General features: G+C 56.8%; 3 protein-coding genes across 4 annotated transcripts; 1 reads left to right on the top strand and 2 right to left on the bottom strand.

Annotated features, from left to right (window-relative positions):
• Nucleotides 1-468: 468 nt before the first annotated feature.
• Nucleotides 469-4036, bottom strand: NPW (neuropeptide W). Its single transcript, XM_032461055.1, has 3 exons — nucleotides 4004-4036; nucleotides 1494-2098; nucleotides 469-1254 (listed from the first exon to the last, which is right to left on the bottom strand). Exons 1-3 carry the CDS (start codon nucleotides 4034-4036, stop codon nucleotides 1170-1172), a joined length of 723 nt encoding a protein of 240 aa, XP_032316946.1. The 3' UTR covers nucleotides 469-1169.
• Nucleotides 4037-8554: 4518 nt separating this feature from the next.
• Nucleotides 8555-20378, top strand: ZNF598 (zinc finger protein 598). Of its 2 annotated transcripts, none has more exons than XM_032460161.1 (12): nucleotides 8555-8887; nucleotides 14004-14116; nucleotides 14852-14981; nucleotides 15394-15605; nucleotides 15703-15920; nucleotides 16470-16578; nucleotides 17129-17373; nucleotides 17574-17658; nucleotides 17769-18541; nucleotides 18945-19095; nucleotides 19202-19352; nucleotides 19440-20378. In XM_032460161.1, the coding sequence occupies exons 1-12, from the start codon at nucleotides 8663-8665 to the stop codon at nucleotides 19791-19793; spliced, it is 2766 nt and encodes a 921-aa protein (XP_032316052.1). In that variant the 5' UTR covers nucleotides 8555-8662; the 3' UTR covers nucleotides 19794-20378. The 2 variants fall into 2 exon arrangements, with proteins under 2 accessions (XP_032316052.1, XP_032316051.1); XM_032460160.1 differs by having other exon boundaries at nucleotides 16470-16587.
• A 1411-nt stretch (nucleotides 20379-21789) lies between these two features.
• On the bottom strand, nucleotides 21790-25973 carry SYNGR3 (synaptogyrin 3). The gene is made up of 4 exons (XM_032460162.1): nucleotides 25753-25973; nucleotides 23715-23952; nucleotides 23365-23507; nucleotides 21790-23281 (listed from the first exon to the last, which is right to left on the bottom strand). Exons 1-4 carry the CDS (start codon nucleotides 25849-25851, stop codon nucleotides 23072-23074), a joined length of 690 nt encoding a protein of 229 aa, XP_032316053.1. The 5' UTR covers nucleotides 25852-25973; the 3' UTR covers nucleotides 21790-23071.
• Between the last annotated feature and the right edge of the window lie 1750 nt (nucleotides 25974-27723).

Below are 27723 nucleotides of genomic sequence, written 5' to 3'. Positions count from 1 at the left end.
GGTGTTTCCAGAGGCCAAGGGAGGTCCTGTGGGAGCTGGTTCCACAAGGGCATCCCAAAGCCAGGAGCTAGACAGACCTGGGGCCACCCCTTTTCCTGTCCTTGCTGGGTGCCCCAAGGGCAGTCTTGCCACATGGCCAAGGAAAGACTCCAAGGGCAAACAGCATCAGGGCACAGTGACCAGGCACTTGGACATTGAGGACAGTTGTGGGAGTCCAAGCCCATACTGAAGAGGGTTGAAGGGGGAGCAGAAAGGTGAAGTGGGGCGGGGCAGGAAGGGGTCCCAGGTGGAGGGAGATCCTTGCTATTCAAGATGACATAGCACATTGACATGGGGGACTGGAGACAATAACTGGAAATGCAGAAGGGAATAAGTGGTGGAGGGGTCCCTCAGGAGGCAAGAGCGTATCAGGTGGAGGGGCCCCTTCCTCACTAGGAAGGGAGCATGGCAGTGAAGAAGGGGACTAGATGGGTCCCACTTTCTCAGGAAGGCTTTGGCTGAGGGGAGGGAGGAATTCCAAGGAGATCCAGGTTTGAAATGAGTGCTGGGAGATGGGAGAAAGGCTGGATGGGCTGCCAGCTCTTGCGGTTCCCCTCCTTGGGGAGGACATTCTCCCCAGGCTGGCCAGGGGGCGTAGTGAGGGGCACCCTGTAGGACTCCTGGGAGGCTGGGTGGGAGTTCCAGCCCCACTAGTAGGGTATGAGCTCCTGCTTTCCTCTTCCTGCACACCTTGGTGAATGGCAGCCGGACCCAGGGTGTGACTTGCCCTCCCCTCTCCGTGGAATACCCCTCTCCTCCTGTCGGACCCTGGGACCTAGACTGATGATCCCACCCCCTAATAGGAGGTGCAGCACTGGCAGAAAAGGGAGAGGGGACACAGGCCCAAGCAGTGTCTCTACCTCTGTCTCCCCTTCTGTCCGGCGAGGACATACAGATCTCGGCTGGGTTGGGGGGAGCGCTTCTGGCCAGCCATAGGGCTCCTGACATTTGCTAGGACGTGGGCGCGGCTGTTTGCTCCCGGAAGCTAGATGACAAAGTACACATCGCGGAGGAAAAGGGTCACACGCGGGGGAGCGAGAACCAGGCGGGTTTTATTGACCAGACGGCGGGACTGGAGGCCGAAGAGACTCTGCCTGGGTCAGGCACGTGGGCGCGGGCAGGGGCTGAGATCAGGACGGCCCTGGGGTGAGGCGGGGGCCGGCGAAGGCAGTTCCCTGCGCAGACTGTGGCTGATCGGGAGACTCTCCGAGAGCTCTAGAAAGAATAGAGCAGGACCGTGGGGAGAGGGTTGTGCGCCTTCCACTACGCTCCCGCCTCCCGACCCCCCACACTGGAAGAGTAGAGACTGCGTCAGGAAAGCCTTCCTCGGCTTGAAGTCAGGGATGGAAAGTTCGCAGGGTGCCCTGTGGGAACGGGGACATGCGTCCTGGGCTCAGATCTTTCAAGATCCCTTCGCTCGCTGCTATCCCCGCCCCTTTCCTCTCCCCGCGTACCTGGCCTGCTCTGCGGAGGTCCAGAAATAGGAGCCCAGCCACGGCTCCCGTTGGGGTGCAGACGCCGGGGCTTGCGAACGGCGAGGGGCACTGACCGGGAGCCCAGCGCCGGAGCTTCTGCGACGCACCTCCCACAGTTTCTGAACCCCGGAGGGAAGCAGCAGAGCATCGCGGGCGGCGGGCCCCGGGGAGAGGGTGTTTCTGGCAGATGGCCCCTGGGGGGACACGCCCGGGCCTAAAGTGTCCCAGGCAAGGGGTCCGGCAGCGGGCCGCAGCGCGCGCCGCCACATGTAGGGCGAGCGGCGCAGCCCCATGAGCAGGCCCGCAGCGCGGCCCACGGTGTGGTAGCGGGGACTCGCCACGTGCTTGTACCAGGCGCCCACGGGCAGCGGAAGCAGCAGCAGCAACAGCAATGCGAGTAGCAAGAGGCTCGCAGTGGCCCCCCGCCCCGGGCCCCGCACCCCCGTTCCCCGCGCCAGGGTGCTCACGTCGAGAGCCGCCCGGTGGGGCGGACCTGGAACTGGCTTGGCGGGATCCAGGCGCTCAGCGTCGGGAGGCCAGAGCGCTGGAGGCTGCAGGCTAGGTGTTGGTCCCGGCGGGTCCAACTATTAAATGCTCGGTGGCCCCGCCCCTCCTCGCCCCCGCAATACCCGCGGGGCTCCCCAAGGGTGGTAGAGATGGAGGGAGAAGAGGAGCCCAGCATCCTCGCTGAGTGGGCCTTTAGCTAGAACTCATCTTGATGCTCTACTGGGAGCTCCCTTGCTCCCCTCTCTCAGCCCTCCTCTGCCTCCTCCCTTCAAGGAGGAGAGGAAGGAACTGCCAGGCACAGGGATGGAGGGACAGGATGCCCCCTTAGCTAGGCTCTTGAAGTGGGCCCCAAGCAGAGCAAAGACAGGGAGGCTGGCAGAACCATAGGGCCGAAAGACAGGAGAGCTCACTGGTGCCCCCACCCCAACTCCCACACAATTTAAGACCCCTCTGTGTATCTCCTCCCCTGAGGGCTGTTCCTCTTCCTCACCTAACACAGCACTCAAATCTTCCCCACAGGCCTAGCTTCTCCCTACCAATCCATTCCCCAGCTGCAGCTAGATGGATGCTAGCAACTGCAAGTTTGGCCACATCAAACCCTCCTTGAGACAGTTAGTGGTTCCCGAAGGCTTCCAGAATAGAGTCAGCCCCTCATGCCCCCAGCCCTAGCCTGGGCAGAATAAGGCCCTGCAGACCTCCAGCCTCCTCTCTGGTCATGGTCCCCTGAAAACCACTTTCTAGGGCCACTCTCAATTCATTTGCTGTACCCAATGACCCAGGAGTTTGCCCACCTCTCAGCTTCTGTGCCTGGGACACAGAATGTACTTCCCTTCCTTCTCCACTTGGCAAACTCCTACTCATCCTTCAGAATCCTACTTAAATGGCCCTTGTCTGAATAGTCCCCCAGAGTATCCCTCTGGGCCTGCCTGGGCTTAATAGCCCCATCCCAAAGAGCAGGGCCTGATCCATTCTTGCTTGGACCCCAGACCAGGGAGGATGCAGCCCTCAAAATAAGCTGACCTAACCCCACCCCCCAGCAACCATATAATTTGTGGGGCAGCTTGTAGATCTCAGACACCAAGGATCCTGAAATATCTTATTTTGACCTCCAAACACTGCCACAAGGTGGGAGAATTATTGATTCCATCTACCAATGAGCGAACTAAGGCATGGGGGAAACTAATTTGTTCCAGATCACCTTTTGGGTTAAGCAGTGGGATGACTGGAGTCCCACCTAGCCTCCCCACCCCCAGCCTGAGAGTTCCAGTTTGGGGACCCCAGCTGTAGTTCTCAATGAAAACCTCCCCTTCCCCTCTGCCCATTTCTTTGTCAAAAAAGAGGGGTGATTCTGGGGGAATGGGGAACACAGTCTGGGCCTGTGCTTCCTCTTACATGTCCATGTCAGGAGAGGTGCAGAGGGGCTGTGGGGTGCAGAGGATGGCACCTGCTTCTGAGGCATGAGGGGCATAATAGGGTCTGGTGAACCCCACTCCCCGGGGGAGGCTTGGAAGCAGCAGCAGCCCTCTCCACAGCCTTGCAGAACCAATGAGAAATGTGCTCTGGAGCCCAGTATGAGCATTAAAAAAATCCAGGCTGGATCTTGACACTGTGCCTGGCACACAGTAAGTGCTCAGTAATGGTGTAGCTACCATCTATGGCTGTTGCTGTTCCAGTGGCTGCCTAGTCTCCTAGCTGTCAGTGAAAACCCTTTGATGGAGGAGTGATGGTGCAGGGACCCAGCAGAGTGGAGGGAAGCCGCCTGCGCACCTGGAGGGGCCTGGAGAACCCTCGGGACCAGCAGGCTGTGCTGAAAGCTGACCCCCCCCCCCCCGCCTCCCCCTACCATGCTCCTCTGGGGCCCCTTGGCTTTGAGAACCTCCTGGAGTGTGTGGTGGGTGGGTGGTTCGGCACGATGCAGGCTGCCAGGGTTCCCCTGGTGCTGCCACCCCCTCCCTGCTAAGAGGAGGCAGGGGACTGCTAGCCTGGGCGTGGAGCTTCTGCAGGGAGAACGTCATTGATACAAAAACTGATCAATTGTGGTCTATGGTATAATGGAGATTTCTGTGGCAGTTAGAAAATTGAAAAGAACTACCATTAGCAGCGTGAACAAATCTGAAAATACAGTGTTAAGCAGAGAAAAAAGTGCTCTGCATAAGGACATGTTCAGTATCTGAAGTTGAAATACCAGTGATCCCTCCAGCTTGTTTATGACTATGGACCAGAGGGAGTGAAACTGTCAGGGTGCAGGTGAAGGATGAAGGCCACATTGGGACAGAGGAGGGTGGTTGCCTGTCTGGTGTGCAGAAGGCATGTGGGGAGGGGGCCCAGGACTGGGGAAGGGAGCAAAGCACAGAATAGCTTGATGGTCCCTGGGGCCTCCCATTTGGAGTGCGGAGGAAAAGGGGCTCTGTGCCCCACCCAGCCCTGAGCACAGGGACAAAAGTATCCACTAACCAGTAGTCTGGAGTCAAAGGTCCACTGCCAGCAGAGGCAGTGACCCTAACAGTCCATGAGAGGTGATTCTTCTTTCTGGGACTCACCTCTCCTTTCATCTACACACAGCCCCTCCTAGGAATCATGGCTCTGACTATCTGTACACCATTCTTGGTGACACTGGACCAAGACCTCCAGGGATCAGAACCACCTCAGCTTCATACTCACAGCCCCCACCCCAGGTACAGAGCCTGGTCATCAACAGGAACCTCATCCAAATGACACAGTGATTGAGAAAATCTCCCCATTTTGTCATTTTAAAATTATTTTTTTAATCAAGGTCATAGACATTATAAATCAAATGCTAGTATAAGGGAAAAAATAAAGCTATCTCTGTTCCAGCCTTTCACATTCTGCCCTCCAGGGGCAACTGCTTCCAACTCCTTCAGATATTTCTCCTAGTATTTGCCTCCCTATTTTGAAATAATAAACTTAACTACTACTATAAAATTTGGTGGTCTTTTTAAGGAGGTATCACACACTTTGAGTAAATGTGCTTTTCTTAACAATTCGTTACATATGCATCCGCCTACGTTCCCACAGCCCAGATCAAGATAGAAAACATTGCAGCTCCCCAGGGGGCTCCCTTTGCCCCCTCCTAACCAGAAGCCCCCAGCATAACTCATGTATGACCTTAGATCAGCGTTTCTCAACCTAAGTACGGTTGGCATTTGTGAGGCTGTCCTGGGCACTGTAGGGTATTGAGCAGCATGCTTGGCCTCTAGTCATTTGTGTGGGCAGAAAAATAGCCCCTCCCCAAAGATATCTACATTCTAATCCCTGGAATCTGTGAATATTTACTTTACATAGTAAGGGGGAATTACAGTTGCAGAGGAAATGAAGAATGCTAGTTGGCTGAATTTAACATAAGCAAATCATCCTGAATTATCCAGGTGGACCTAATGTAATCTCAAGGGTTCTTAAGCATGGAGGAGGGAGGCAGAATCAGAGAAGGAGAGGTGACAATGGAAACAGAGGGTGGAGTGACGCACTTTGTAGATGGGAGGAATGGTGGTGAGCCATGGAACACAGGCACCTCTAGAAGATGGAAAAGCCTAGGAAATGGATTCTCCTCTAGAGCCTCCAGGAGGAACGCAGCCCACCTGCACACTGATTTTATCCCACTGAGACCCATCTTGAACTTCTGAATTCCAGAACTGTGAGATAATAAATGTATGTTGCTTGAAGCCACTGTGTTTGTGGTAATTTTTTACAGCAGCAATAGGAAACTAATGCACCAGTAAATGCCATTAACACTCCCACCCAACTGTAACAACCAACCAAAAACATCTCAAGACTTTACCACACGTCTCCTTGGGGGCAAAATCACCCCCCATTGAGAACTGCTGACTCAGATTATAAAACACCATTCTAAAATTTATCTTTTAAAAAAAATTGGGGAGGGGGGAATTAGGTTCATTTGCTGATTTATTTTTAGAAGAGATACTGAGGATTGAACCCAGGACCTCTTGCTTGTTAGGCATGCACTCTACCACTTGAGCTATATCCTCCCCCCTAAATTTATGTTTTTTAAGACACCATCAAACAGCTTCCTCCTAATTTAGATGAAGCTTTGGCTCTCCCCCAACCCAGTCACCTCATTTCTCATCTCTCCATCCTCCTAATATGAATTTATCATAATTTTTGGTTAAGTCACTGGTCAGCGTGTTACGGAAATGACAGGCCAGCCAAGAAACAAGTACCACTCGGAGGGTTGGAGTACTCAGATTTATTACGCCGGCGGGCTCAGAGGGGCTTCTGCTCCGAAGCTCTGAGCACCTCCAAGACGTGCACATGAGGTTTTATAGGGTTAATTACAAGTATGGGGCTATTAGCCAATAAGGTTCAAACAACAAAAAGCAAGGAATCAGTATACTGGAGCTTATCAATTTGGAACAGATCACGTTACTGACACTTGTTGAGCTTGGATTTACGAGTTAGCTTGTTAGCCCAGTAAACTGACACTAAACTTCAGATTTATGAGTTAGCCCAGCAGAACTTAGATCAGTAAACCGACACTTATCACACTTAGATTTGTGACTTAGCTCGTTAGCCCAGCTGGGCTTTTCCTTCACAAGTGTTTCTATTATTATGACCATGTAGTGTCCTCTGCTGAGCCAAGTAGTGTACTATGATTACATTTCCTTTCTCATTGATAGCTGTCTTATTATTTTTCTTTGCTTGTTTTTCTATATTCTTGTTTTGTTATTTTACCCTAAATTTTCCAAGCTCCTTGCAATAACTTTTCCTGGTTCTTAAGCACACAAGGAGATCACCCACAATCAGTTCTATATTTACCCTGGAGATCTCCCTCTGGAAGCCAGTGGCCTCTTGCTCCAATCTGGACATCCATTTTCTAGGACATCCACTCTCCAAGCCTCTGCACAAGCATCATTTGAATGGGAACACATAAGCTAAATAATTTGTCCTTTTTATGTTGCTGACTTTATGCTGGATGGAAAGTTTTTCTGGGTATAGAATTTGTGATGGAAATCATATTCCCCCAGAAAGTTGAGAGAACTTCTAGCTTCCAGTGTTCTAGGATTGTAAGTCTGATTTTCAGTCCTTCTTACAGGTTCTTCTCCCTCCTTACTCCCTTCCCCTGAAGATTTCAGGCCCTTTGTTTTATCTGCAATACACAGGTACTCCATGATGATCTCTCTCACTGATGCTGTCTCTTTCCCTTGATTGGGCCCTTTCAATATGGAGACTCATGTCCTTCAGATCTGGCATATATTGCCTTATTGGCTCTGACAACTTGCACCTCTCCATTTCCTCTGTTCTCTCTGAAATTTATATTAATTAGATATTGTGCCTTCTGGATCCCAACTTCCATCTTCTTATTTTCTCTGTTTTTTGTTTTGTTTTTTTAATTAGGTTTATTCATTTGTTTCTGCTTGGAGGAGGTACTGGGGATTTGACCCAGGACCTCTTACATGCTGAGCATGCGCTCTAACACTTGAGCTATACCCTTCCCCCTTATTGTCTCTGTTTTCTACCTTGTCTTTTTGTTCTGCCTGCTGAGAGTTTTCTTCAACTTTGTCTTCCATTTTGCTCTTGAACTTTTGTTATGTTTTTAATTTCTAAGGATTCTTTTTTGTTGTTGTTTTTACTTGTTTTATTGAAGTATAGTTAGTTTACAATGTTGTGTCAATTTCTGGTGTACAGCATAATGTTTCAGTCGTATGTATACATACACATATTCCTTTTCATATTTTTACATTTTAGGTTACTACAAGATAATAATTGCCTGTGCTATACAGTATAAACTTGTAGTTTATCTACTTTATATATAGTAGTTTGTATCTGCAAATCTTGAACTCCCAGTTTATCCCTTCCCACCTTCTTTCCTTCCTGGTAACCATAAGTTTGTTTTTTATGTCTGTCTGTTTGTGTTTTCTGAGTGAGTTCGTGTTTTTTCAAATATTCCACATATAAGTGATATCATATGGTATTTTTCTTTCTCTTTCTGGCTTATTTCACTTAGAATGATGATCTCCAGGTCCACCCATGTTGCTGCAAATGGCATTATTTTATTCTTTTTTATGGCTGAACAGATAGATACCACAACTGCTTTATCCGCTCGTCTGTCGAAGGACATTCAGGTTTCCATGTCTTGGCTATTGTAAATAGTGCTGCTATGAACATTGGGGTGCATGTATCTTTTCGAATCAGAGTTCCCTCTGGATATATACCCAGGAAAGGGACTGCTGGATCATATGGTTAAGTCTATTTGTAGTTTCTTAAGGAACCTCCATACTGTAAGTATATAGTGTACGTACACCACAGTACTCACGGAGCACACTTATGGAGTACTAGGGCAATACTTACACTAAAACATTCGCTGTTATGGGAGGGTAGGCTGGCAGGAGACAAAGGACCGAGAAAATGGGAACCCGACACACACCGCCTAGCGGCCGGCCAGCAGCAGCTCTCCAAGCATTCCGCTCTGGCTAGAGCGCCCAGTGCCTGTGGCGCCGCTCTAGCCGGCTCCTCACTGGGGCGGAAGTCGCACGCGCACTTCCGCCGGGCGGGGCCGTTGCTGGGCGGGGCAGTGACGTCACCCGGAAGGGGCGGGCCCGCCGGGAGCCAGGCCGCCCCGCGCCGCGCCGCGCCGCGCCGGCCAGGAAGGGGCCGGAGCCGGCACCATGGCGGCGGTGGCGACGGCGGGCCCCGAGGGGCGGCGCGTGGTCCAGGAGGCGGCGGCGGCGGTGCCGGAGAGGGGCGGCGGGAGCTGCGTGCTGTGCTGCGGGGACCTGGAGGCCACGGCGCTGGGCCGCTGCGACCACCCAGTGTGCTGCCGCTGCTCCACCAAGATGCGGGTGCTCTGTGAGCAACGCTACTGCGCGGTGTGCCGCGAGGAGCTGCGCCAGGTGAGCCTCGCCGGCGGGGCCGCGCATCGGGGCGCCGGGGCGCGGGCGCGACCAGTCGGGGCGGCAGGGAACCCAGCGGCCGGAAGGGGACTTTACCTTCCTGGTGTCCGGCCGCAGGCCTGGTGGCGCCGGCTTCCAAAAGAGAGGCATGGCGGGACCACTTGGGGCGGGGTCCCGACCGCAGGGCCGACTCTGGGGCGTCTGGGGCCAGGAGGCATGAGATGGCCGATCTAATTTGAAGAGGTAGCGATCCCTTTGGGGACAGAGCCCGCGGACTTTCCTCCTGCTCCCCGGGAATTCCTGCTGGGCCACAGAAGGGGTACGATCAGAGCAGGAACCCCTCGACCTGCTCGTCTTTGGGAGTTTATTCCTCAGGGGTCTTCATTCCGGTGGAGGCAACGGGGCAAGTGGGCACCCTCAGACGCGGTCTGTCTTGGAATTAGAGGGTCAAGCGAGCTTTTCCAGCCCAGCTGTTATTTCTGGACCTCCCTGGGTTACGCTGAGCAAACTCCTTCTGAGATTGCCCTTTTCATCTATTAAGTGATGGTGGCACTCTGACCTGCCCACCAGAAGGGAAGGCAGAACCACTGAGGTCTCCTCTGGTTGCTTGGTGGGTGGGGATAAAAGTGTTACGAAGTTTTCCTTGCCAGTCCCAGCTGGGGGCTTAACTCCAGAGTTGGGGGATGGGGGCAGTGTCTGACTCTCCAGACTCCTATGAGCCCTAGTGAGGTCAGAGGGCAACAGGGAGCTTTTCCTCACTCCCCGCAATGCCAGCTGCTGGCTGGGAACGCCTAGCTGGAGCTTCCTTGGTTTGCTGTGCTTTGAGATCTGTTTGCTTCTAGAGTTGTGAAATTCCCCTGGTTTGTTAATGGAAAGCTTGAGCTGGTTACATCTACCAGGGAATCTTGAGTTTCTTCCTAGAAGTGATGCAGAAACGACTTTGTTTCTTCACTTTTGTTGTTGTTACAGATTTATGTTAAAAGAGCCTAGGAAATGCTGTAATCCCATGACTACTCTGTGGTTACCTATTCTGTTCACTATTGGAAAGACACTTGGAGATGCTGTCAGTCTATCATGGGGAGTACAGAGAGGGATGCGGATCTGGGAGAGAGCAGAGGTGCCGGAGCAGTCGGGGAAACCTTGGATCTGTGATTTAGTCAGAAGGCACCTCCCAGCTTTGCCAGAGCCTGCCTTGTCAGCTAGTCTTTCATGACATGATGTAATGAACAGCCAGGTTTCCCAGCATACCTGTAGTTTCCTTACAGGAAGGCAGACAGGCAGGCAGGCGCTGTGGAGTCCCTGGCCCTGGGTGCTGCAGGTCTCACTCAGGAAGTGAGCAGACATCTATATATGGCTCCTCTAGCTAGCATCTGGCCTCTCTCATTCCTTGTGGGTCCCACACCCTCCAAGTGCTCTGTGGCAAGGGGGTGTTGACATGAACTGTCAGCTGGCTCCAGCTGGGATGTGGTTTGGCATCAGGTGCCCTGGCCGAGCCTGACCTTCCTCTTGGGCCTGCCCTGAATTGCTAGACAGCAGGAGGGTGTACTGGGAAGTTTGCGGAGATGATGCTCCTCCCCATTCATCCTGCTTCCCTCCCACTCTTGAACTTGCAGCACCCCCTGTCCCTCTTGTTCCCTTGTTGAGCCCTGCACTGTCCTCTGAATACGTCCTGTGTCCCATGCCCCCTTGGGAATCCCACAGTGACCCCTGGCCCCTGAAGCCTGCCTCTGCTCTGCCTCCTTTATGGGACTAAGTCTTTGTGAAAATTGGAAGGAAAGTATGCCAGGATGCCAGGGACAGGCCAGCTTCCTCTGCTGGTTAATTCCTACATCTTGATCTAGTGCCTCCCTATGCCGGCCCGGGGGGCAGCCTTGCAACTGCTGGTCAGGCGAGGAGCCAGATCAGTTAAATTGCTCGGCATGTGCTCAAGGCAGAGGCCAAGGCGGCTCCCACCTGATGGGCAGTGGTAGCATTGGTCTTGAGGGCACTTTGGTTGAAACTGATGTCAAGTCCCAGGTTCCTGTCCTCTCTTCCCTGGTTGTACCTTTTACACAGGCCACTTTCCTCTGAAAGCATTCCACCTTGTCTGGACCCCTGGTGATGCCAAAGAGGCTTGATGGGGCTGCTATACAAAGTGGGATGTGTCTGTCTTAGGAGGGGAACTGCAGGCCACCTAGTGCAGCCCCAGTGCCCTGTTTCATAGAAAGTAGGAAAGGAGGCTGAAGGCAGGTCAGGAGGCGGGACCTGCTGACTCAGGTCATGCTTTTCTATTGTCCGTGCTCCCTCCCCACCACCCTGGTCCTGGCCCTCTTCCTCTAAGATTACCCCTGCTTCATCCCCCTCTGGCTCTTCTTGTACCTGTGTTCTAGGTAGTGCTGTCTCTGGGGGCTCACTCTGTATTCCCTCCTCTCCCCCAGGCCCACCCTCACCATCCAGCTCACTCTCAGCACTGGTCATTGCTAACACCCCTGTCCTCTCATCCACTCATTCTCACTGAGTGCTCACTGCATACTGGGAATGGGGAGCAGCAGGGCCCCAGGCAGAAACCCCTAGGCAGGGGGAGTCTGAGGGGGCTCTTGGGGTGGCCTCACGGCCTGGCCATCTTGGGGTCCACCCAGACTGCCCAAGTATCTAGGCCTGGTCTGTACCTCTGTCCTTGGACCTATGATCTCCTCCCGTCAGGATGATCACCAGGGTGGGTGGGTCTCAAGCCACACTGGTTGGATCACTGGTGGGTTCCTGCCCATCCCTGGCCAGGCCACCACGCCCTCATTCTTGTCCAGCCACTCAGTCTTGCCACTCACCTCACTCTCTGCTAGGGGCAGGGGACACTGGCCACACCAGGCTGCAGTACCATCCATCGTCTGCTAGTTGCTGGACCTGGCCTCTGGTGCAGGCCTGAGGGGTCCAGTCCTGGTCCCAGAGCCTGTCCAGGGGTGGGTGCAGTTGGCATTTCCCCATTCCGTGCCCCCTGGCTCCTAACCTGCTCACCCTCCTTCTAAAACACACACAGCTTTGAGCTTGCATGCCCATGGCTTCTTTCCTTTCCCAAGCCTCTTCTGTGGTTCCAGCCCTTTCCCAAGCCAATCCAGTTTCCCCTTTCTGACCTGTCTCAGGTGTGCCTAGCCAGGGCTGTCCCACTAGACCGCTCAGGAGGGACAGACGCCCTGCCCAAGCTGATCGTCGCTCAGTCCACGGCGAGGGTACCCACAGCCCAGGGAGACACTGCCTGTGGTGGATCAGAGCTGACCCCTGAAAGGAGGGTGCCAGAGCTGGGGAGCAGGGGAGGTGGTGATGGGGGTGGGGGGAGCCTTCTGGCATGGGTTTCCTCTGGGGAAGTTGTTCCTTTGCTGAGTCTGTTGGGCTGGGATGCTTTTTGGCAGCTTTATGGGTTCCCTCTAGGGCTGTTAGTCTGAGTCTCAGTGCTTAGTTCCTTATGCTCTGTGCTCCTCCAGCAGCATCCTGAGTGGTTCATGGCCCTGCACCTGCAGGCACCTATCTCTGGACAGGAACTGGGGTTTCTGCTGGAAAAGCCCCCTTAGGAGTGGTCAGAAGGCAGGGCTGGGTGTAGGCTTGCTCTTGGAGGGCAGATCCCATGACAAGAGGCCAGTGCGAGGCCCAGGGACCCTCCCCATGTTCATTCAGGGCCTGCAGAGAAAGCCAGGGCAGAGTGTGTGGAGGCTGACCCTTTGGAGGCAGAGCCAAGACTCCCCTTTGAAGACAGGTCACAGGAGTGCAGCTGGGATGAGGTGTGCTCAGTGTGGGGCAGGGGGCAGGGGTCGGTGGCCATGTTTATGCTGCCTGGCTTTACCAGGCATGGCGACAAGGGGAAGAAAGGCCTGTTGGGGGTTCATTCCTCCACCCCTACCTCACTGTGGCCCCCAGAATGGGTGTGGCTGGACCATGACACTTCCCTTGGGCTCCTTTGGGGGCAGAATCTGGGGAAGGCTTGGTGGTCAGCCTGTTTTCTACCACCATCCCCCACAGCATGTCCTCAGAAGTGGAAGCTGAGCTCCCCGTCTCCTCCCCCAGGCCCCCAGGGAGCCAGTTTTAACCACCCTGCTGCTGGAGACAGTGTGACCTACCCACTCTCTCCAGCCAGTCTTACGCTTTCCCAAGTTCACGGCCAGTTGTAGTCCCAGACAGCCTCCTTGGCTGGGCCTAAACATAACAGGGGTGTCCTTGATGTGGCCTTTGCCCAAGGTGAGGATGTCCCCTGGGTGTGCTGGTGAGGACTCTGAGCTGAGATGAGTGCCCTGCTTTAGGCTGGGGGGACAGTGGTGGATCCGAAAGGGGCACGGAGAGGAGACAGGACTGTCGTCTTGATCCAAGTGAGGGAGTGTGGGACAGAGAGAAAGGGGGTGCTGGAGGATGAGGGAGTCCTGGAGGGAGCAGTGCCCTTGTTGGCTCAGAGGGGAGGCCTGAGCCTATAAAAAGGCCTGGGGGCCAGGCTGGGGTCTCTGGGACAGGGGTCTAGTCCTCGTCCATTGCCACAGTCTCTGGAGGCGCAGAGCAGGCTTTACCTGAGAGGGCTGGAGACCCCAGAGAAGCAACCAGGGTGTGGACGTTTCTGCATTCAGCTCACCAGCTTCATCCCTTTGGCGCCCCCAGACAGCCAAGTTAACAGGCAGGCAGCCCGCCCAGAATGGCCAGGGGCCATGACCGAGTGCTGCGGGAGAGTTCCTCTCCTGTGGTGTTATGGAAGTATCGTGAGTGGATGGAGGGTGGCCAGGCATGGGCAACTGATGGGTCCTGGCCTGGCAGCATTGTTTCCTTAGCTGCTTCCTGGATTGTGTCTCTCCTTTCTTCCAGTGCAAGTCATCCTGTGCTTGACACCCATGTGATTAAGGTTTGGTTTGCCCCGCTGTCTGGTCCCTGTCACTGCCCCTGGGGCAGCCTCTTTCTGGCAGGTGCCAGTTTTGTTGTGGATGAGTGGGGAGTCGGCTGCCCCCTGGCGGCGAGGCCAGGCATTGCTTCTCTGTCTTGGCAACCCTAGGTGGCTGGGCTGCGGGTGAGCAGAGGGGGCGTGTCCGCCTCCCGTTCTTTTCTGCTTGATGGCGCCCTCCAGTGGACATCCCGGGCCCCGCTCACCATGCCCTTGTACTTTCGGTTCCAGGTGGTCTTTGGGAGGAAGCTTCCTGCCTTTGCTACAATCCCCATCCACCAGCTGCAGCATGAGAAGAAGTATGACATCTACTTTGCTGACGGGAAAGTGTTTGCCTTATACAGGTGAGAGAGGAACCCTCGGCCTGGGATTCCGAGAGTCTGCAGGGCGCTTTGTGGTGGGGACGGGCACATCCCCATCACCTCCTGTGCTCCTCACAACACTCAGGTGGGTGGGGGCACTTTCTGTGGCACAGACATCAGGGTCAGGTAGCTAAATTCCCATCATTGGTCTCCTATCCTGTAACTGGGGGTGCTCACGCCCCCCTCCCGGGGTGGTGGTAGAGATGAGGGGCAAGGGGTGAATTCAGGGAAAGCCCTCCTGGTGTAGCACCCAGCACCTGCTTCCTGAGGGCTCTTGGAGGTGCACAAGAGCTCTTGCAAGTCAGGCTCTTAGCCTATGGTGGGAAAACCCCGTAAAGTGGTACAGTTGTCTTGGGGCCGGTCCTCATCTTCCAGGTGAGAGGGCAGCCCCCTGGCTCAGCTAGAACCTGGGCTTTTGACCCCAGGCTCCTGTGTGGGCTCAGTTATAATGTTCATCTGACACAGAGGTCAGTCTCCTGCATCATGGTCCCACCCCCATCACATGGCCTTGTTCAGCTCAGGCACTGGCCCAAGCCCCATCTGACTCAGTGGTCAGAGCTCCAAGGTGCATGGGGAGCCGAGTGCCTGTCTTCTGGCTCCCACTCCGAGAGTGTCTCCAGGGCCTTGGAGCAGTGGACCATGGGGAGGGTCTAGTGCTCACTCTGGATAACATTGCTGAGTGCCCTCGGGTCCTGGTGGCTCTTGGTGTCTCCCTAGGCAGCTGTTGCAGCACGAGTGCCCGCGATGCCCTGAGCTGCCACCTTTTGGCCTCTTTGGGGACCTGGAGCAGCACATGCGGAAGCAGCACGAGCTGTTTTGCTGCAAGCTGTGCCTCAAACACCTCAAGGTGAGCCCCACCCTGCCTCCACAGCAGCTGCCTGGGGCTTTGGGACATTTAGGGAGTCCCTGGCTGAGATGGATGGTGTCCAGGCCCTGCAGAGGCTGGCGTAGGGGTGCTCAGCAAACAGCTGTGAGGGGCTTGTTGCTGCCCCTGGCCCTGGCCAGGCCAGATCCCCAGGGCTTCGCAGCACCCACCCAGCTCTCCTGCCTCACAGAGCCCTGGGGTGGTGAGCAATCAGGCTGCACAGCCCAGGCAGGGCAGCCTCCTAGTAACTACGTGGGGCCTCCAGGCTGCTGGTGTTGTGGGCCCTGTGACAGAGCTGATGCCACCAGGATCCTTTGGTGGTGTTGGGCTGTGGGGAGAGGTAGGGGGCTGGGGAGCCCCCACCCCATCCCCAGCCCTTCCCCACTCCCTGCAGATCTTTACCTATGAGCGCAAGTGGTACTCACGCAAGGACCTGGCTCGGCACCGCATGCAAGGGGACCCTGATGACACGTCGCACCGCGGCCACCCGCTCTGTAAGTTCTGTGACGAGCGCTACCTGGACAATGATGAGCTGCTCAAGCACCTGCGGCGCGACCACTACTTCTGCCACTTCTGTGACTCTGATGGGGCCCAGGACTACTACAGGTGGGTGCGGTAGCACAAGGCCCTGGACACTTGGGCAGGCTGGGCGCAGGCCGTTGGCCACGGTGCCTGGCCCCGACTGACAGCCCATCCCCGGCAGTGACTACGCATATCTGCGCGAGCATTTCCGAGAGAAGCACTTCCTGTGTGAAGAGGGCCGTTGCAGCACCGAGCAGTTCACCCACGCGTTCCGCACCGAGATCGACCTTAAGGCCCACAGGACAGCCTGCCACAGCCGGAGCCGTGCTGAGGCCCGCCAGAACCGCCAGATCGACCTGCAGTTCAGCTACGCGCCGCGGCACTCACGCCGGAATGAGGGTGAGCAGACCTCTCCTCTGCCGAGTGGAGCTCCCACAGCTCCCACCTGGCCCCTGAGGCAGTGCTCACCTTGCGGAGCCCTGCTCTGGAGGCCTCAGACCCAGGTCCTGATCCGACCCCTCACATATCGACGGGGACAAGGGACACACCTGTTGAACCTGCATCTGCTAGCCCATTGAGGAGCTCTGAACACCTGAGCACATTGGGACAGGGAGCTCTTCACTCCAGCTGGCTCCCGCGGTGTCTTGGATCTGCTGCTCTGGGGTCCCTGGGACTCGTCCCTGGGTCAGGATTATTGAGCACCTGCTGTGTGGGCATTCCTCCTGGGAGTGTGGGGTTGGTAGGGCCAGGCCCTTCTCGCAGCACCATTCTTGCTCTGACCTGGTGCCCAGGCCATAGAGGTCTGGGGCTGTTGTGGACCCCAAGAGGTGTCTGAGCCCATCCCCCAGGGCTCATGTGCTGTAGGGGGCGGGAAGGCTTCTGCTGTCCAAGCTGGAGCACTGGCTGTGGTCTTGCCCGGGCCCATGACAGGCTGTGTGCTGGTTGCAGGGGTCGTCAGTGGCGAGGACTACGAGGAGTTGGACAGGTACAACCGCCAGGGTCGCGCAGGCCGGGCCAGCGGCCGTGGAGCCCAGCAGAGTCGTCGAGGAAGCTGGAGGTACAAGAGGTGGGAGGATTCACGTGCCACTGAAGTTCTCCTGGCACCACCCCTGAGGCGGTGGCAGCAGCCGGCATCTGGGCTGGGAACAGGCACTGGGGTCAGGGGACTTCAGCCTTTTGGTCTCTGGTGTCCCCAGCATGGCAACAGGGCCTGCTCAGTGTCCTCAGTGAGCACATTTCCTCCTCTTTTTCCTACTTTCAGCCAGAGACACGAGGAACCTGTGGGGTGGGGCTCTCAACTTGGGGGTTCAGGGCAGTTATGCCTTGAAGCCCGGGCACACAAGCACACTCAGGCTGGGGTTGGCCAGGCTGGATCAGGGCATCTGTGGACTCCAGATGCTGCCCCAGAGAACTGGGTCCAGGTGCTGTCTGGGGAGCTGGAGCCTCAGGCTGGCAGGCACATGTTCTGCTGCCTCCCCAGCGCCCTCTCCTGGCCGGCGTAGGTGGGCCAGCCCCGTTACCCTGGCCTCCGGCCCCTCCCCAGTCCCTCCCCCTGCACACTGCTATAGTCCTGGGCCTTGCCCAGCCTGAAGATCTCTCCATCCCAGGGAAGAAGAGGACCGAGAAGTGGCAGCTGCCATCCGAGCCTCAGTGGCTGCACAGCAGCAGCAGCAGCAGCAGCAGCAGCAGCAGCAGCAGCAGCAGCAGCAGCAGCAGCAGCAGCAGCAGGAGACACGCAGGAGCGAGGACCAGGTGGAGGGCACCAGGCCCAGAAAGGAGGAGGCAGTGGTGCGGGGGCCTGAGGAGCCCCGGGGCCCCCGGCGTCCGCCCCGGACTCAGGGCGAAGGCCCAGGTGAGTGGGCCTTCCTTGCAGGTGTCTCTGCTCTGGCCTGAGAGGCCTGAGGCAGCCTCTTGCCGAGCGTGGTGCCCAGACTGGCAGGGTCCCCACCCAGAAAGTGGACAAGAACCCACATGCTCTCTGGTCACTCTGCGGGGCCTGATCTTGCCTTCAACATTGATCCGTCTGACATAGGGTTCTTTTGTGTCTCGCAGGCCCCAAAGAATCCTCGACAAACGGTCCTGTGAGCCAAGAGGCCTTCCCAGCAACCGGCTTGGCTGCAGGGACCGCACTTCCAAGGTACACGTGTGCACAAACCGGGGTGAGGGTGCCGGACTCCTATAGAGGGTGAGTGTGGGGCAGGCCAGGGACCAGCAAGCCACTGAACCTTCTCCCGTTCCTCGGCTCAGCACTCTCCCACCCCCAACTTCGAAGCTCAAGGATGAAGACTTTCCCAGTCTCTGTGCCTCTGCTTCCTCCTCCTCCTCCACTGCAGCAGCCCTGGGCCCCGTGGGGCTGCCGCTGGCGTATGCGGTTCCCAGCAGGGGTAGGAGCACCTTCCAGGAGGACGACTTCCCTGCCCTGGTGTCCTCTGCTTCCAAGCCCACCGCTGCCCCCACCAGCCTCATCTCTGCCTGGAACAGCAGTGGCAGCAAGAAAGTGGCACATCCCACCACTGGGGCCCAGTCTGCTGGTGGGAGCAGCCAGCCCTCCAGGAAGGCTGGGAAGGGGGGCAAGGGTGGCAAAAAGGGTGGGCCGCCCCCGGTGGAGGAGGAGGAGGATGGCCGCACTGGCCTCACTGCCCAGGAGCTGCGGAGCGTGCCCACAACAGTCACCGTCTCCTCCCTGCTGGCACTGGCCTCCACCCAGACCTTCACCAAGGTTGGCAAAAAGAAGAAAGTGGGCTCTGAGAAGCCAGGTGCCGCATCCCCCCCGCCGCTGCCCTCTGACAAAGACGGGTCCCCTGGGGCTGAGCAGGCCCCCACAGCCCCCACTGGCAGGGCTGAGGGGCCAGTTGGTGTCGTCGTCAATGGACACACAGAGGGGCCGGTCCCAGCTCGGAGCACTCCCAAGGAACCCCCTGGGCTTCCAAGGCCCCAGGGGCCCCTCCCTTGCCCCACACCCCAGGAAGACTTCCCAGCGCTCGGCGGCCCCTGCCCGCCCAGGATGCCCCCGCCCCCAGGTATGTGTACCTGCCTCAGGCTTGCTTTTCGGCATCTGGGAAGAGGTCAGAGTAGCAGAGTCAGGCTGGAGCCCTCCAGGCCCACGAGGAGCACAGCTAGAGGTTCTGTGGTGCAGGTGCAGGTGCAGGAAGGAAGAGGTAAGCTTCTGCAGTAGTTTCCAGCTGCCTTAGAAGCCAGGCTCCGCGTCTGTAAGTGATGTGATCTCGGTTCACCACTTGACTTCTCTGCATCCTTTTCCTCCCCATAAATCAGGGCAATCTTAGCATCCTCTTGAGATGGGTTTAAGTGAGTTAACTTAGACAGGATTTGCCATGAGGGAGCACAGTTTATGTGCCAAGGCCTGGCTGTGCCTGGCTGGTGAGAGTCACATCCTGGGATCTTCCTGTGCTCACCCTGCCATAGGCTTCAACACTGTGGTGCTTCTGAAGGGCACTCCACCCCCGCCTCCGCCAGGTCTCGTGCCCCCCATCAGCAAGCCGCCCCCTGGCTTCTCCGGCCTTCTGCCCAGCCCCCACCCAGCCTGCGTCCCCAGCACTACCACCACCACAAAAGCGTGAGTGAGGGTGGGCCGCCTGGCCTGGTGCCCCTAGGGGAGTGCTTTCACCTTGGGCCACCCCAAAGGCTGAAGCCTCCACCTCCTCCCCATCTCCTGACCCCAGACCTAGGCTGACATCCATGCCACGGGCCTACCTGGTCCCTGAGAACTTCCGGGAGAGGAACCTGCAGCTCATCCAGTCTATCAAGGACTTCCTGCAGAGCGATGAGGCCCGCTTCAACAAATTCAAGAGCCACTCTGGGGAATTTAGACAGGTTAGGCAGGCGGGGTTGTGGGGGGCCAGCCCAGCCACCTGGGGCCCAGGCCTGGGCCAGGTGTGACTGGTCTGCTCTGGGTGGCAGGGTGTGATTTCCGCAGCCCAGTATTACAAGAGCTGCCGGGACCTGCTCGGGGAGAACTTCCAGAAGATCTTCAATGAGCTGCTGGTGCTCCTGCCCGACACGGCCAAGCAGCAGGAGCTGCTGTCTGCGCACACGGACTTCCGAGGCCAAGAGAGGCCTCCCGGCACCAAGGCCAAGAAGAACAAGAAGAATGCGTGGCAGGCCAGCACCCGGCAGACGGGCCTGGACTGCTGCGTGTGCCCCACCTGCCAGCAGGTGCTCGCGCACGGTGATGTCAGGAGCCACCAGGCGCTGCACGCCGCCCGGGATGATGACTTCCCCTCCCTGCAAGCCATTGCCAGGATCCTCACGTAGCTCCCGCCAGTGTGGGCAGAAGTTGCCATACTCATGAGCCTCCTTTCTCCTTCCTTCTCCCCCTGGGCTGCCAAGCAGCCAGGTGAGGCCACCTGTTCAGGTCCCGCAGCTGACCAGCCCCCCAGGGGTCACCAGGAAGGCCTACCCCACCCTGTCAGCACACCATCACGCAGGAGTCCATCTGGTTTTCTCCTGGGAACTGGGGAAGGCCCCTGCCTTAGCAGCAGGCCGGTCTGGGTTATTCTCATGCTTTGGGAAGGGCCAGGACGCCGGGACCTGTCTGTGGTGTCAGAGTGAGTGGCCACGGTGGCCTGATTTGGGACCTCCTGAGCCTGAGGGCTGTAGCATCATGGTCCCTGAGCCAGAAGCTGTGGGTCCACTGGTGGTGGAGTCAGATGTTGAGTGTGTTGTGTAAACAGTTGAATGTTTCATGATTCAAGAATGTTCAGGATTAAAAGCAGACACGAAATCGTGCTACTTGAAGTTGAATCTTTTTACGAGACGAGCTGAATCTGGGATCTCAAATTGCCTCTGACCTTTTATAAGACAATTTATCTTCAAATAAATTTATTTTGCAATAATGCAGAGCTAGTGTTCTGAGCTTCTCTGCCTCCCGGGGTCACCCCACAGCCAGGGGGACTCAGAGTCATCAGATGCCACAGCTCAGGTGGTCACCAGTGAGCGCGGGGGCAGGGAAGATGTGGGGTGAGCTGGGCAGCCAGGCTTTACTCACAGGAAGCAGCAGCCAACTGTGGGCTGGGGTCCTGGAGGTCCAGCACTGCCCAAGCCTTCCAGGAGATGACACAGCCCTGCTCGACCTATACTGTATACCCAGTAAAACCACCCATTCAGAACGTGAGAGTCACAGACTCAAGGATACAGCCATAGACCAGTGAAAGGGCTACTAAAGATAAACTCCAACAAGAACAATTTAGAAACAGTGCAGGGCATATCTGAAATACTGAAAGAAAATAATTTGTACTTAATTATTTGGATCTAGTATTTTGGAAGGGGACCAGACACGCACTGAAATCTCTCCTTTCTGCCATACATGTAAATAGTGGAAGAAAAGGTCTAAACATAGCCCCATCTAAATTCTTTTTTAAAGGAAGAAGGAGTGCCCATGGTGAAGAAGGGGACCTGGCCAGTGGCCCGCAGAGGGGCCACATGGCTGCATTGGCACTGTCTGAAGTCAAGGACCTGGATGATGCTACCTGCCTGCCTATGGCTGGGCTGGAGTGAGTCCCTGGGTGATGGCCAGGCCCAGGGCCCACCAGGAGAGGAAAGCCTTCACCATCTTCACTCTCCATGGCCACCTGCATTCCCCACCACACACAAGAAGGCTCTCAGAAGAGTAACCTGAAAAATAGGCTCTCTCATTAACAATATTGAAAATACCTGTTCTTAAAGAAGCACAATTCATAATACCAGGCAACACGGAAGTAAAGCTTGCTGTGTGACAAGCACTGCTCTGAGCTCTACATGTGTTAATGCTAACCCTCACCCCACCGTGTGTGATAGGAACTACCGTTATCTTTGTTTTACAGAAGAGAAACCAGAGGCACAGGCAAGTTGAGAGACTCGCCCCCAAAGACCAAGTTTGAATGTCGCCAAACCAGCATTCCAGCTCCAGAGATGGTGCTTATCTGCTTCGTTCATCCAGGAGGTTGCTAACCAGTAAGTTTTAGAAATGAAAAAGATAAAAATTCCAATAGATGGTTCAAAAGTAAACAAGACCAAGCTGGGGTAATCTCCAAAAAGGAGTTAACCGTGGAATGTGGCTCTGGACTCTGTGTGGTACACCTGATGGCGGTCCCAGGAGCAGAAAGTAATGAGAAGGGGACATTTGAAGAAATCATGACCACTTTTACCAGCACTCTCCAATATGAGTGTCAGCCTAGCCACCTCCCTGCCCTTCTGGATTCTGGGCCCTGGTGCCCCTCAGGTTCCAACCTCTGGCACTGGAAGGGCCGGAGTAGAAATGATTCCAAGAGTGTCTGGGCCACGATAAACTCATTTACAGTCTTTATTGTAAAGAAGTTGCAGTTGGAACATGGGACACTGAAAATACACAATCACGGATTGTTCTTTCAGAAGAGAGAGGAAAAGTGTCATATATACAAAAATTGTAAACATGTTCACTTAAATATCCACACATAATTGGTCTATGCTACAATGTACAGGGTTGTCACTCAACTGCAACTCCAGAGGGAGGCGTCTGTCTGTAAAGAATGAAATGTGGCAACCGCATTTGGTATTGACTTAATGTGAAAAGCCAGCTTTGAGCAATGCATGAGTACTCAGCTATGCAGAGGGACCTGCAACCTCAGGCTGGGCCTTAAAATGGGGTGCAGAGTGGGGAGTTGAGGGACTAGTCCAGGAAGCCAAGGTACAGGGGTTTGCACGGAATGGCCGTCTCCAGGGCGTGGTAGGCAGGTGGAGCCTCTTGGCCTCTCTCCTCATGAGGGGTGTGTCTTGCCAGGCACCCAAGTGTCTTAAGCCTCCCACGGGCAAGGTCTTATCAAAGGGCTGGGAGAGGGCTGGTGCCCAGGCCTACAGCCATGTTGTGCTTTCCTGGGTAGGGCTGCCCACACCCCAGTAGGGGCCTGGGCCAAGGCAGGTAAGGGCTGGAGCAGGGGCCACAGACAGAGGGGCTGCTTGTGGGGAACTACAAGGTGAAACCTGAAGACTTAACCACAACCACGACATCAACAAGGCCAGCATAGTCTAGTGCGCCTGTGTGAGAGGAAATGGAGGGAGGCTCCAGACAGAGCACGTGGCCCTCCAGGGTGACCCACCAGGAGAGAGCAAGGACCATCATTAACCACAGGGACACGGGACGGGGAACAGTGGCCATGCTTACCAGGCCACGGAGTGGGGGCAGTGTCCCTTCCTCTAGTCACCCTCAGTCTGGGGCAGCCCCTGCACCTGGCTATGGAGGGCAGCTGCACCCCTGAGCCCAGGGTGGACAGGTAAGCCCCAGGCTGGCTGGCTCCTGAAAGGCATGGCCCCCTGCCTAGGCTGGTCCACTGGAGGCTGTGCCTAGGGCTGTGCTATGCCCTCCTCAGGACGTCAGGCCCTGGACTGTGGACTAAGGGGATGGGAGGAGCTTGTAGGGGATAGCCTAAGCACCCTGGAGGCTACCCTCTCTTGGCCCCAGATGGCTCACACTGGCCACACCCTGCTGCTGGGCTAGGAGGACCCGAGAGAGGTCCAGGAGGCCTTGGGCTCTGAGCTGGTGGGGCTGCCTTTGCGCCTTGGTCTGGGCCTGCCCACCACTAGTAGGCAGGCACCTGGTACCCTTTGGGGCTGGTGTCCAGGGTCTCGGTGAAAGGCGGGCTCTGGTAGGTCTCAGTGCCCTCTACGCCGCTGCCAACCGGGTAGCCTGGGTACGCCTGGCCTGCCCCAGTGCTCAGCTGTTCGGTGGCAAAGAGCGACATGTCGGTGCCCAGGCGGAACCGCTGCAGGGCCTTCACAGTAAGCGCCACCTAAAGGGGAGTCCAGGGTCAGCTAGAGCCGACCCTGCCCCGGCCCCAGGCCCCGCCGCCTGCGGCCCGCCGACCACACTCACCCAGCTGAGGATGGAGAAGAAGCTGAAGGCGATGGCGGCCCGCGCCGCGTCTCCTGCCTGCGTCGTGCCCGGCCCGGACGCCGTGTGCTGCCACTGGTTGGTGAGGAAACAGAAGCCCACGAACCACAGGAAGGACCAGAGCCCTGCGGAGGAACCAGAGGGTCACGGGGGGGGGGGGGGGCTCAAGAAGGACCCCGCCCAGCTACGCGGGAAAGAAGTATCCGCCGAACGGAGGCCCCGCCCCGCCGGGACCGGACGGGTCCCAGCCACACTGGGCTGAGAACACAACACCCTCCCTGTGGCCCCACCCCGCCCCCCAGGCCCGCCCCTCCTGGTCCGGTCCCGCCCACCTGAGAAGCCCAGGTCGAGCAGCACTGCGCGGCGACGGTCGCGGACGCTGCTGATCTGCTGGAAACGCAGGTCCAGCAGCAGGAAGGCGGCGCAGGCGAGGAAGGCCCCCAGGCCTAGCACGACGCCGAAGCGGCAGGCTCCCGCGTTCCCGTTGAAGACACAGCGCAGCTCCGGGCCGCTGTCGGCGTTCACGTAGCCCTCGTTGATTATGGGCCCGAAGACGGCGATGGAGAACACCTATGGGCCGGGGGAGGGTGGCAGGAGGCGCTCAGGGCCCTGAGATGGCCCCCTCCCCACAGAGGCCTGAGATTTTCTAGCCCAGCGTGAACGCCAACGCCGTCGGGTGTGTCCCTGCGTTCTCCTGAAGCACAGGGTCCATCTCTGGGTGGAGGTCTTCAAGACCCCTCCCTTAATACCTACGGTATTTAGTAACTGTGGACGACGTGTACCATTTAGTGAGCAACTACTATACCCAAGTGTTGTGCTAAAAATGTCTATGTGCCTTTGCTCATGGAATCCTCTGCAAAAACCATGAGGGTGACATTGTTCTTATCCTGGGGATAATGGGGAAACAGACTCCAACAGGTAAAGTGATTTGTCCAGGATCGCATGGCTGATAAGAGCCAGGGCAGATGTTCAAGCTGGGTCCTCTGCACCTTGTGGAGCCTTTAGTGTCTCCCATGGCCCACTTCAGAGTGTGGGGACAGGAACTTTCATCTGGACCAGTGATTCCCAAGCTTGAGTCAGTGGAGCCCAGGAAAGTAGATGCGGAGTGGGGCCAGTGGGGCCAGAGGGGCCAGAGCATAGAGGGGGCCACCAGAGGGACTGCTGCACAGAGGTGTCAGCGGGACCTCACTGGAACCTGCTCTCAGCATTTAAGAGCTGTGAGGTCCTGTTTCCTAGCATGCCAAATGTGGTAACAAGCACAACTCATGGTGTGCTGGGGACTGTGATTAATATCATCCATAAGAGTATCGGCTCAAAAGGTGACACTGTTGGCTCCTGGGGTTCAGAAAAACCTGAGGGCCGTGTGTCTGTGATGGCTGGAAGGTAAATAGAAGGTGGACCACAGTCCTTTTAAACCAGATGCTGCTTTTTTAGCTCTGGGCAGCCCTATGTTTCTAAAAACAAAACTCCAGTTTCAACTTCATTTCTTTCCCACCCCAGCTCCTAGAGACTGAGTCAAGAGGGGAACCAAGGTGCAAGATATAGACATGTTCCCCCTGATTGGTCCACAAGTTGAATCAGATCTGGGACCAGAATGTAGGGTTCCTACTTTTTGGTCTGGCCAGAGTCACTCTACGCAGAAGGCCAAGGCCCCTGCCCCACCCTGATCACTGGCCTCCTCCTGGAAGATAGGTGAGGAGGTGCCGCCACCCGCTGGACAAAACCCAGAACTCAGCATTACATCTCCCATCTCTCCAGCCAGGAGGAGCAGGCCACCAGGCCTAGGGTTACCCCAGTAGGCTAGGCTGCTCCCAAATCGGCCCCTCCCAATGTAGAACTCCTTCTGGCTGCCCCTCTGAGAAAGCAACTCACAGTTGCAACTAGGGGTGCTGGAAAGGGCCAGCTCTCTTGGAAGGAGCCTGGAGGATGTGTGAGCAGGAGAGGCGGGAGGAGGCTGTCTGATCCTCTCTGCTCCGGGAGCCCCTTCTCATGCTGAGGCTGGGCGCCCAAACCCCTCTGTTAATTCTGTCCCCACTCCTGTGCCCACTTCCAGGGCGTGAGCACAGGAAAAACGGAGCGACAGCTGAGGAAGGGGACTGAGTTAGACCTAAGGAGGAATTGGGAGGTGGGTGCCGCGGGCAGTGACCTCTCAAGGTCTCCAGCTGTCGCCGCCGGCCCCTCCCCCGCCTGCAGGTGGGCGCGCCCTGCCTGGTGACGTCACCCCAACCTGCGGCCGGCGGGGGAGGGGCCGGCAAGGATGAGGATGGGGGCGAGGGACAGGCGCGATGGGGAGGTGGTCGGAACTAGGGATGCGAGGCCAGGTGGGTTGGGGTATTGGGTGGGGCAGGGGCTGGGGCCGGGGGCACTCACCCAGGACGCGACCCGCAGCAGGGTCTGGGGCCGCCTAGCGAAGCTCACAGGGTCCAGGGCGGCCCCCGCGCGGCCCGCGCCGAATGAGGCTCCCTCCATAGCCAGCCCGGGCGGGCCGCGCGCTCCTGGCGCCCTCTGTCCGTCTGTCGGTCAGGCCGGCCCCGCCCGAGGCTCCCTGGGGCTGCTGCCGATGCTGCCGATGCTGCCGATGCTGCCTGTCTGCCGCTATCACCGCTGCCTCCCGAGAGCGCGCGCCAGCCGCTGCGGGGGCGCGCAGGGCGGAACCGAGCCCGCGTCCCCCCCACTGGTCCACGCGCACCGGGCTGGAACACTCCCCTCTCTCTGCCCCACCCACCTTCCACACCCCACTCTCACCGCAGGACCAGGGTCCAGGCCCCAGGTCCCCATCAGGCGGCAGGGTCAAGGGGCTGGATCCCCCTCTGCCCCTCACAAGTAGTCAGGAGTCAGCAAGGCAGGCAGACACTGGGCTCAGGCTTTGCTGTAGCCACGTGGATAGACAGACTGACATGGCCCCGCTCCTCTGAGCAGGGCCCTTTCTGATTGTGTCAGGAGGTAAAACAGGCCCAAGGGCCCCAAAGTCTTCCCCTACAGCCCTCAGAGAAAGGGACCCAGCTTCCTGGCCCTGGTCCCTGTAGACCAGAGGTAGGTTACTGGGGCCTTTCCCATGACTTCCCACTACACCCTAGCTTCTCATTCAGAGGACTCTAGCCTTCCCAACAGGGAGGGAGAATGGCTTCTGCCCCCAGAGGCCCTTGTCCAGGAAGGCAGAGTCTACAGGCCAGCATGGGTGGGAGGTGGGGCATCTCTGCTCTTTTCCTGTGGCTGGATGTTGTCATTCCAAGGGTGCTCACAGAACCCTCCGCACTCCTGGGCCTCCTCAACTGACCATTGGCTGACGTATTTAGTTTGGGGCCAAGGAGTGGGCTGAAGCATCAGAGATGGGGAGTTTGGCAGAGCTGGTGCCTAGCTGCCCCATGTACTTACTAGGTCTCTTCCACACATCGCCCAGCCCCTGTTAGATAAGGGTTCCTTCCTTCATGTTCCTTCCAGCCAGCCAGCAGGGGCCCAGATTACTCCCATTTCTGTCTAAGGCATAGAAAAGTCTGCAATGGTTGAACATTTAATGCCAGGCGTTTCACCACAACCTGCAGAGGTAGGGACTGTTTTACCCCCATAGTTTGGTTAATAGGCAGGCTGTTTGAGGTCCTTGATCATGGAAAGTAAAGGGTTGGGATTCAAACCCAGTTCCCAACCATGCCATCTGGGTGGTGTGGACAGTGGTACCTGTTATCCCAGATGTGGCCATCCACTGGTCAACTCCATTACACTGTACATCCAATCCCATCACTTCTCGCCTGTCAGTGACAGTCCCCCCTCTTGGTCCCACGCATAATTTGTTCTCCCTTTTACTTGATCATTTACATCAGTGCATAAACGTGCTACCTTCTTGTAACTCAAAAACAAACCTCCATTCTTTTTTTTTTTTAAAACCTCCATTCTTAAGGCCACTTCCACTTCCAGCTGTCACTGCTCCTTTTAGTTCTGGGGCAATTCAGGCACTGCATCCTGTCCCTGTCCTCTTGGGAATACTGCCCATGTCACCCTCTCCTCGTGTTCCTCCAACTTCCTGGGCCCTTTCTTGTCACCCCTTCCCAGTTCCCTCCTCTTGTTCAATCTGTGACCTCTGAACCTTAGGGGTCCCAGGGCATGGTCCTGGGTCTCTTCTCCCTGCTCTGTGTCCACTCCTTTCGTCTCTGTGCTGACAGCTGGAGCCAGAACCTTCCCTTAAATTAGAATCCCACTTGTCTTAGCCTAGAGGCCCTAGAAAACCGAGTCTGCAGCCAAGTAAGAGTTTTAATGGGCAGTGAAGCTTCGGGGGAGCCAGGGTTAGGGAAAAAGGGAGGCGAGGCAGGGAAGGAGGGAGAGCAAATACAGATGGTGCTCCTGAGC

The sequence above is a fragment of the Camelus ferus genome, chromosome 18, assembly GCF_009834535.1.
Source record: "Camelus ferus isolate YT-003-E chromosome 18, BCGSAC_Cfer_1.0, whole genome shotgun sequence".
Taxonomy (NCBI): Eukaryota; Metazoa; Chordata; class Mammalia; order Artiodactyla; family Camelidae; genus Camelus; species Camelus ferus.
The sequence above is the reverse complement of the archived record's forward strand: the minus strand, read 5'-3'. Positions and strand labels throughout refer to the sequence as shown.

Coding starts and splice junctions, on each gene's coding strand:
- SYNGR3 (XM_032460162.1), bottom strand. CDS start 25,851: ATGGAGGGAGCCTCATTCGGCGCGGGCCGCGCGGGGGCCGCCCTGGAC. Junction 23,953..25,752: donor TGCTGCGGGTCGCGTCCTGG/GTGAGTGCCCCC, acceptor CCCGGCCCATAG/GTGTTCTCCATCGCCGTCTT. Junction 23,282..23,364: donor TCTTCTCCATCCTCAGCTGG/GTGAGTGTGGTC, acceptor ACTCCCCTTTAG/GTGGCGCTTACTGTGAAGGC.
- ZNF598 (XM_032460160.1), top strand. CDS start 8,663: ATGGCGGCGGTGGCGACGGCGGGCCCCGAGGGGCGGCGCGTGGTCCAG. Junction 16,588..17,128: donor GGAAGCTGGAGGTACAAGAG/GTGGGAGGATTC, acceptor TCTCCATCCCAG/GGAAGAAGAGGACCGAGAAG. Junction 19,353..19,439: donor ACTCTGGGGAATTTAGACAG/GTTAGGCAGGCG, acceptor TCTGGGTGGCAG/GGTGTGATTTCCGCAGCCCA.
- NPW (XM_032461055.1), bottom strand. CDS start 4,036: ATGACGTTCTCCCTGCAGAAGCTCCACGCCCAG. Junction 2,099..4,003: donor TGCAGAAGCTCCACGCCCAG/GCTAGCAGTCCC, acceptor AGCATTTAATAG/TTGGACCCGCCGGGACCAAC. Junction 1,255..1,493: donor ACCTCCGCAGAGCAGGCCAG/GTACGCGGGGAG, acceptor TATTCTTTCTAG/AGCTCTCGGAGAGTCTCCCG.